Source organism: Gymnoscopelus braueri, assembly GCF_963280865.1.
Source record: "Gymnoscopelus braueri genome assembly, chromosome: 10".
NCBI lineage: Eukaryota > Metazoa > Chordata > Actinopteri > Myctophiformes > Myctophidae > Gymnoscopelus > Gymnoscopelus braueri.
In genome coordinates, this window is record NC_137611.1 from 455,001 (window position 1) to 465,000 (window position 10,000).

Here is a 10,000-nt window from a genome sequence, read left to right on the forward strand (position 1 = left end):
GACACAGACAGTATGTGAGACAACGTTTCTACAGTATGGAGACACAGACAGTATGTGAGACAACGTTTCTACAGTATGGAGACACAGACAGTATGTGAGACAACGTTTCTACAGCGAGGTGGTCACAGTGAGGTGGTCACAGTGAGGTGGTCACAGCGAGGTGGTCACAGCGAGGTGGTCACAGTGAGGTGGTCACAGTGAGGTGGTCACAGTGAGGTGGTCACAGCGAGGTGGTCACAGCGAGGTGGTCACAACGAGGTGGTCACAGTGAGGTGGTCACAGCGAGGTGGTCACAACGAGGTGGTCACAGTGAGGTGGTCACAGTGAGGTGGTCACAACGAGGTGGTCACAGCGAGGTGGTCACAGCGAGGTGGTCACAGCGAGGTGGTCACAGTGAGGTGGTCACAGTGAGGTGGTCACAGTGAGGTGGTCACAGTGAGGTGGTCACAGCGAGGTGGTCACAGCGAGGTGGTCACAGCGAGGTGGTCACAGCGAGGTGGTCACAACGAGGTGGTCACAGCGAGGTGGTCACAACGAGGTGGTCACAACGAGGTGGTCACAGTGAGGTGGTCACAGCGGGCCCTCATGAACTGCGCTTCGCGGTTATTATTGGTTTCTGATACTTTTTTCGCTGGTTTGTGACAGATTTCGGGTACATAAACAACGGTTTGTAACCGACCAAACACTACTGAATGAAGGAAAAACACAGAAAACTGCCATAAAAGTCAAACATCTAAACATTAGAAATGCTTTATTAAAATAACGAAATCTTATTTTAAATGCGGTACAAAATAGTTGGTCAACTTCATTATGTTTGCATAGCCTAATGCATGATTGCAAATAAGATTTAATTTAGTTATTTAAATAGATCAGATTCTGGCAATTTTCTGTGTACCAATTAAGATAAGAAACGATAAGAAAATAGCCGGACAGTCAGGGTCCGAATTTGAGATATTATGTTGCGACATAAAGTCAACCTTGGTTAACAATTACAATGTTAAGGGGCCCAGTGGGCCCACCCAGTTTGATTTTGTAATTCATTTTATTTATTATTATTTTTCCTGGGTGGGGAGGGGCCCCTAACGTCATGGGCCCCAACGCAACCGCGTTGTCTGCGTGACGGTAGTGACGCCCCTGAGAGACAGACAGTATGTGAGACAACGTTTCTACAGTATGGAGACACAGACAGTATGGAGACACAGACAGTATGGAGACACAGACAGTATGGAGACACAGACAGTATGTGAGACAGCGTTTCTACAGTATGGAGACACAGACAGTATGTGAGACAACGTTTCTACAGTATGGAGACACAGACAGTATGTGAGACAGCGTTTCTACAGTATGGAGACACAGACAGTATGTGAGACAACGTTTCTACAGTATGGAGACACAGACAGTATGTGAGACAACGTTTCTACAGTATGGAGACACAGACAGTATGTGAGACAACGTTTCTACAGTATGGAGACACAGACAGTATGTGAGACAACGTTTCTACAGTATGGAGACACAGACAGTATGTGAGACAACGTTTCTACAGTATGGAGACACAGACAGTATGTGAGACAACGTTTCTACAGTATGGAGACACAGACAGTATGTGAGACAGCGTTTCTACAGTATGGAGACACAGACAGTATGTGAGACAACGTTTCTACAGTATGGAGACACAGACAGTATGTGAGACAACGTTTCTACAGTATGGAGACACAGACAGTATGTGAGACAACGTTTCTACAGTATGGAGACACAGACAGTATGTGAGACAACGTTTCTACAGTATGGAGACACAGACAGTATGTGAGACAACGTTTCTACAGTATGGAGACACAGACAGTATGGAGACACAGACAGTATGGAGACACAGACAGTATGTGAGACAGCGTTTCTACAGTATGGAGACACAGACAGTATGTGAGACAACGTTTCTACAGTATGGAGACACAGACAGTATGGAGACACAGACAGTATGTGAGACAACGTTTCTACAGTATGGAGACACAGACAGTATGTGAGACAACGTTTCTACAGTATGGAGACACAGACAGTATGTGAGACAACGTTTCTACAGTATGGAGACACAGACAGTATGTGAGACAGCGTTTCTACAGTATGGAGACACAGACAGTATGTGAGACAACGTTTCTACAGTATGGAGACACAGACAGTATGTGAGACAACGTTTCTACAGTATGGAGACACAGACAGTATGTGAGACAACGTTTCTACAGTATGGAGACACAGACAGTATGTGAGACAACGTTTCTACAGTATGGAGACACAGACAGTATGTGAGACAACGTTTCTACAGTATGGAGACACAGACAGTATGGAGACACAGACAGTATGGAGACACAGACAGTATGTGAGACAGCGTTTCTACAGTATGGAGACACAGACAGTATGTGAGACAACGTTTCTACAGTATGGAGACACAGACAGTATGGAGACACAGACAGTATGTGAGACAACGTTTCTACAGTATGGAGACACAGACAGTATGTGAGACAACGTTTCTACAGTATGGAGACACAGACAGTATGTGAGACAACGTTTCTACAGTATGGAGACACAGACAGTATGTGAGACAACGTTTCTACAGTATGGAGACACAGACAGTATTTGAGACAGCGTTCCTACAGTATATCTCTCACAACGCGTCACGTGTCGCATGTTTTAATTCCCACTGACAACATTTCTCCCACAGAAGATCTTTTTGCTAGCATACTTATGAGAGTCGCTCAATTACACAATATTGAACACGCAAAACCTCTTCAGAACATTTGTTTGAAGTATTTGATAGATCGGTTTGTTTCCAGTGGGAACACATTAGAAAGCGAACGCACAGATATAAATCCCGCCCACTACATTTGATTGGGTAAAGTGTGGCTTGCTTCCTGATCTAAGGCCCACCCACTTGTATGCCAATGTTCACACATGGCCCCTCCCTCCTGACAGATGTAGTAGCGCAGCGAGAGATTTCTGCCAGTAAGACGCATCCTGGACATGTTTCCCCGTCACACATCCCTTTGGTCCAGTTTATTGTGAATAATAATACCTAAACATTTATTTTCAAACACTCGTTCAATGTCTACATTGTTAATCATGATTTTAACCTCTATGTCAATTGGTCTATTCCCAAAAATTGAATATTTATGGTAGGTAGGATACAGTAGGTAGGATACAGTAGGTAGGATACAGTAGAATACAGTAGGACAGTAGGATACCTCAGGGCGTAGGTCATACGGTCAGGTCTCAGAGGGACAGACAGTAGGTAGGATACAGTAGGACAGACAGTAGGTAGGATACAGTAGGACAGACAGTAGGTAGGATACAGTAGGAAGGTAGGATACAGTAGGACAGTAGGATACCTCAGGGCGTAGGTCATACGGTCAGGTCTCAGAGGGACAGACAGTAGAACAGACAGTAGGTAGGATACAGTAGGACAAACAGTAGGACAGACAGTAGGTAGGATACAGTAGGACAAACAGTAGGACAGACAGTAGGACAGACAGCAGTACAGACAGTAGGACAGACAGTAGGTAGGATACAGTAGGACAAACAGTAGGACAGACAGTAGGACAGACAGTAGGTAGGATACAGTAGGACAAACAGTAGGACAGACAGTAGGACAGACAGTAGGTAGGATACAGTAGGACAAACAGTAGGACAGACAGTAGGACAGACAGTAGGTAGGATACAGTAGGACAAACAGTAGGACAGACAGTAGGTAGGATACAGTAGGACAAACAGTAGTACAGACAGTAGGACAGACAGTAGGTAGGATACAGTAGGACAAACAGTAGGACAGACAGTAGGACAGACAGTAGTACAGACAGTAGGACAGACAGTAGGTAGGATACAGTAGGACAAACAGTAGGACATACAGTAGGACAGACAGTAGGTAGGATACAGTAGGATACCTCAGGGCGTAGGTCATACGGTCAGGTCTCAGAGGGACAGACAGTAGGACAGACAGTAGGAGAGACAGTAGGTAGGTAGGATACAGTAGGACAGACAGTAGGACAGACAGTAGGTAGGATACAGTAGGACAGACAGTAGGTAGGATACAGTAGGACAGACAGTAGGACAGACAGTAGGTAGGATACAGTAGGACAGACAGTAGGTAGGATACAGTAGGACAGACAGTAGGTAGGATACAGTAGGACAGACAGTAGGTAGGATACAGTAGGACAGACAGTAGGTAGGATACAGTAGGATACCTCAGGGCGTAGGTCATACGGTCAGGTCTCAGAGGGACAGACAGTAGGACAGACAGTAGGTAGGATACAGTAGGACAGACAGTAGGACAGACAGTAGGTAGGATACAGTAGGACAGACAGTAGGACAGACAGTAGCTAGGATACAGTAGGACAGACAGTAGGTAGGATACAGTAGGACAGACAGTAGGTAGGATACAGTAGGACAGACAGTAGGTAGGATACAGTAGGACAGACAGTAGGACAGACAGTAGGTAGGATACAGTAGGACAGACAGTAGGTAGGATACAGTAGGACAGACAGTAGGTAGGATACAGTAGGACAGACAGTAGGTAGGTTACAGTAGGACAGTAGGATACCTCAGAGCGTAGGTCATACGGTCAGGTCTCAGAGGGACAGATAGTAGGACAGACAGTAGGTAGGATACAGTAGGACAGACAGTAGGTAGGATACAGTAGGACAGACAGGATACAGTAGGACAGTAGGATACCTCAGGGCGTAGGTCATACGGTCAGGTATCAGAGGGACAGACAGTAGGACAGACAGTAGGACAGACAGTAGGTAGGATACAGTAGGATACCTCAGGGCGTAGGTCATACGGTCAGGTCTCAGAGGGACAGACAGTAGGACAGACAGTAGGTAGGATACAGTAGGACAGACAGTAGGTAGGATACAGTAGGACAGACAGTAGGACAGACAGTAGGTAGAATACAGTAGGACAGTAGGATACCTCAGAGCGTAGGTCATACGGTCAGGTCTCAGAGGGACAGACAGTAGGACAGACAGTAGGACAGACAGTAGGTAGGATACAGTAGGACAGACAGAAGGACAGACAGTAGGTAGGATACAGTAGGACAGTAGGATACCTCAGAGCGTAGGTCATACGGTCAGGTCTCAGAGGGACAGACAGTAGGACAGACAGTAGGTAGGATACAGTAGGACAAACAGTAGGACAGACAGTAGGTAGGATACAGTAGGACAAACAGTAGGACAGACAGTAGGACAGACAGCAGTACAGACAGTAGGACAGACAGTAGGTAGGATACAGTAGGACAAACAGTAGGACAGACAGTAGGACAGACAGTAGGTAGGATACAGTAGGACAAACAGTAGGACAGACAGTAGGACAGACAGTAGGTAGGATACAGTAGGACAAACAGTAGGACAGACAGTAGGACAGACAGTAGGTAGGATACAGTAGGACAAACAGTAGGACAGACAGTAGGTAGGATACAGTAGGACAAACAGTAGTACAGACAGTAGGACAGACAGTAGGTAGGATACAGTAGGACAAACAGTAGGACAGACAGTAGGACAGACAGTAGTACAGACAGTAGGACAGACAGTAGGTAGGATACAGTAGGACAAACAGTAGGACATACAGTAGGACAGACAGTAGGTAGGATACAGTAGGATACCTCAGGGCGTAGGTCATACGGTCAGGTCTCAGAGGGACAGACAGTAGGACAGACAGTAGGAGAGACAGTAGGTAGGTAGGATACAGTAGGACAGACAGTAGGACAGACAGTAGGTAGGATACAGTAGGACAGACAGTAGGTAGGATACAGTAGGACAGACAGTAGGACAGACAGTAGGTAGGATACAGTAGGACAGACAGTAGGTAGGATACAGTAGGACAGACAGTAGGTAGGATACAGTAGGACAGACAGTAGGTAGGATACAGTAGGACAGACAGTAGGTAGGATACAGTAGGATACCTCAGGGCGTAGGTCATACGGTCAGGTCTCAGAGGGACAGACAGTAGGACAGACAGTAGGTAGGATACAGTAGGACAGACAGTAGGACAGACAGTAGGTAGGATACAGTAGGACAGACAGTAGGACAGACAGTAGCTAGGATACAGTAGGACAGACAGTAGGTAGGATACAGTAGGACAGACAGTAGGTAGGATACAGTAGGACAGACAGTAGGTAGGATACAGTAGGACAGACAGTAGGACAGACAGTAGGTAGGATACAGTAGGACAGACAGTAGGTAGGATACAGTAGGACAGACAGTAGGTAGGATACAGTAGGACAGACAGTAGGTAGGTTACAGTAGGACAGTAGGATACCTCAGAGCGTAGGTCATACGGTCAGGTCTCAGAGGGACAGATAGTAGGACAGACAGTAGGTAGGATACAGTAGGACAGACAGTAGGTAGGATACAGTAGGACAGACAGGATACAGTAGGACAGTAGGATACCTCAGGGCGTAGGTCATACGGTCAGGTATCAGAGGGACAGACAGTAGGACAGACAGTAGGACAGACAGTAGGTAGGATACAGTAGGATACCTCAGGGCGTAGGTCATACGGTCAGGTCTCAGAGGGACAGACAGTAGGACAGACAGTAGGTAGGATACAGTAGGACAGACAGTAGGTAGGATACAGTAGGACAGACAGTAGGACAGACAGTAGGTAGAATACAGTAGGACAGTAGGATACCTCAGAGCGTAGGTCATACGGTCAGGTCTCAGAGGGACAGACAGTAGGACAGACAGTAGGACAGACAGTAGGTAGGATACAGTAGGACAGACAGAAGGACAGACAGTAGGTAGGATACAGTAGGACAGTAGGATACCTCAGAGCGTAGGTCATACGGTCAGGTCTCAGAAGGACAGACAGTAGGACAGACAGTAGGACAGACAGTAGGTAGGATACAGTAGGACAGACAGTAGGTAGGTAGGATACAGTAGGACAGACAGTAGGTAGGATACAGTAGGACAGACAGTAGGACAGACAGTAGGTAGGTAGGATACAGTAGGACAGACAGTAGGTAGGATACAGTAGGACAGACAGTAGGACAGACAGTAGGTAGGTAGGATACAGTAGGACAGTAGGATACCTCAGAGCGTAGGTCATACGGTCAGGTCTCAGAGCTCTCATCATGATAAGTTTCTGCAGAGATGTCTTGGTTTTCCATTCCTGAGGAAACTTCTCCTTCTCTGGACATTCTGACTCTACAACCTTATTATAATAATATGAATATTAATATTAATAATGTTAATAACACTCTGACTCTACAACCTTATTATAATAATATGAATATTATTAATGTTAATAACACTCTGACTCTACAACCTTATTATAATAATAATATGAATATTAATAATGTTAATAACACTCTGAATCTACAACCTTATTATAATAATAATAACAATATTAATAACACTCTGACTCTACAACCTTATTATAATAATAATATGCATATGAATATTAATAATGTTAATAACACTCTGAATCTACAACCTTATTATAATAATAATAACAATATTAATAACACTCTGACTCTACAACCTTATTATAATAATATGAATATTAATAATGTTAATAACACTCTGACTCTACAACCTTATTATAATAATAATATGAATATTAATAATGTTAATAACACTCTGAATCTACAACCTTATTATAATAATAATAACAATATTAATAACACTCTGACTCTACAACCTTATTATAATAATAATATGCATATGAATATTAATAATGTTAATAACACTCTGAATCTACAACCTTATTATAATAATAATAACAATATTAATAACACTCTGACTCTACAACCTTATTATAATAATATGAATATTAATAATGTTAATAACACTCTGACTCCACAACCTTATAATAATAATAATATGAATATTAATAATGTTAATAACACTCTGACTCCACAACCTTATAATAATAATAATATGAATATTAATAATGTTAATAACACTCTGACTCCACAACCTTATAATGATAATAATACTTAAAAAATAAATAATAATACTTATGATGATAAATAATACATAATACATCAATAATAATAATATTATATTATAATATAACATTCATAATAATAAGGAGGAGGAAACACCTTCTTCCAGCGTTTAGGAGATCCCTCTATGTCTCTGTCCAGACCTCTGAAGTCCTCTGTGAAACTCATGGTCTGAGGAGGAGAGACAACGTATCACTTCATTTCATCATCAAATAGTATGATGTGTGTGTGTGTGTGTGTGTGTGTGTGTGTGTGTGTGTGTGTGTGTGTGTGTGTGTGTGTGTGTGTGTGTGTGTGTGTGTGTGTGTGTGGTACCTTAATGGCGCTCCAGGAGGTGTTGGACAGGAAGTCAACGGGCGTGGCGTAGGTGTGTTCAACGTTGAAACGCAACAGGAAGTCCAGCTCTCTCATGTCAATGTCTTTACTGAGCAGCAGCAGCTGCAGGGACACGCACACACGCAGACACACACACACACGCACACACACACACACACACACGCACACGCAGACGCACACACACACACACACACTTTCACGGACGAAAACTAAATAAAAAAACGACATAAAAGGTGTGTGTGTGTGTGTGTGTGTGTGTGTGTGTGTGTGTGTGTGTGTGCGTGCGTGCGTGCGTGCGTGTGTGCGTGTGCGTGTGTGTGTGTGTGTGTGTGTGTGTTTTCCACTCACCTGGAATGCCAGCTGAGCAGTGAAGGTGAGCTTGTCTCTCTCAAACAGCCCTCTGCTGATGTAGTTAAAGGTGTTGAAGGTGATGGTGTCTATGAGGGTGTTCACTCTGCTCTGCACATTGTCACAGGCCGGGGCAACCTCCACCGCCTTGTGGAACACCACATTGAAGGCCTGACAAAAAACACTGGTTTAGACTAGAGCCTTGTGGAACACCTGATAAAACAAACTATTTTAGACTAGAGCCTTGTGGAACACCTGATAAAACACACTACTTTAGACTAGAGCCTTGTGGAACACCTGATAAAACACACTACTTTAGACTAGAGCCTTGTGGAACACCTGATAAAAAAAACACTGGTTTAGACTAGAGCCTTGTGGAACACCTGATAAAACACACTACTTTAGACTAGAGCCTTGTGGAACACCTGATAAAACACACCGTTTTAGACTAGAGCCTTGTGGAACACCTGATAAAACACACTACTTTAGACTAGAGCCTTGTGGAACACCTGATAAAACACACTACTTTAGACTAGAGCCTTGTGGAACACCTGATAAAACACACCGTTTTAGACTAGAGCCTTGTGGAACACCTGATAAAACACACTACTTTAGACTAGAGCCTTGTGGAACACCTGATAAAACACACTACTTTAGACTAGAGCCTTGTGGAACACCTGATAAAACACACCGTTTTAGACTAGAGCCTTGTGGAACACCTGATAAAACACACTACTTTAGACTAGAGCCTTGTGGAACACCTGATAAAACACACCGTTTTAGACTAGAGCCTTGTGGAACACCTGATAAAACACACTACTTTAGACTAGAGCCTTGTGGAACACCTGATAAAACACACCGTTTTAGACTAGAGCCTTGTGGAACACCTGATAAAACACACTACTTTAGACTAGAGCCTTGTGGAACACCTGATAAAACACACTGTTTTAGACTAGAGCAGTGATGTCAAACAGGTGTTTCGCTCCATTTCTGGCCCGCGACGTCGTCAAATCTGGCCCGCGATGTGATTTTAGAAAACGCCATTTAACACCTTTTAATGGAAAAAAAAACGAGAGAAATGGCATGGCGAGAGAGTATGTTTTACCCCCTGTCCGTCCGTCCGTCCGTCCGTCCGTCCATGTGTCCATCTGTCTGCGAACGGCTAATCTCCGGCACCGTTGGCCCGGCCGCTGCAAAACTGTGCACACAAACTCCCTGGATGCCAATTCAGAACCTCTGGGCCACATTTTTCAGATTGGCCTGTTATAGTGCCACCAGGAGGCCGATTTGTGCAAAATCATTTTTTTTATATTACTCCTACAGATTGTAT

The 10,000-nt window shown here is 44.0% G+C and overlaps 1 protein-coding gene across 1 annotated transcript in view; it reads right to left on the reverse strand.

Annotated features, from left to right (window-relative positions):
• dnah9l (dynein, axonemal, heavy polypeptide 9 like) overlaps positions 1–10,000 on the reverse strand; it is a gene marked incomplete at both ends in the record, with an annotated part of 232,995 nt that overhangs the window by 32,919 nt on the left and 190,076 nt on the right. The window contains 4 exons of the mRNA XM_080438924.1: positions 7,069–7,190; positions 8,086–8,157; positions 8,302–8,424; positions 8,671–8,841. Of these exons, the coding sequence (XP_080295050.1) occupies positions 7,069–7,190; positions 8,086–8,157; positions 8,302–8,424; positions 8,671–8,841 (488 nt within the window). The remainder of the gene's footprint in view (positions 1–7,068; positions 7,191–8,085; positions 8,158–8,301; positions 8,425–8,670; positions 8,842–10,000) is intronic.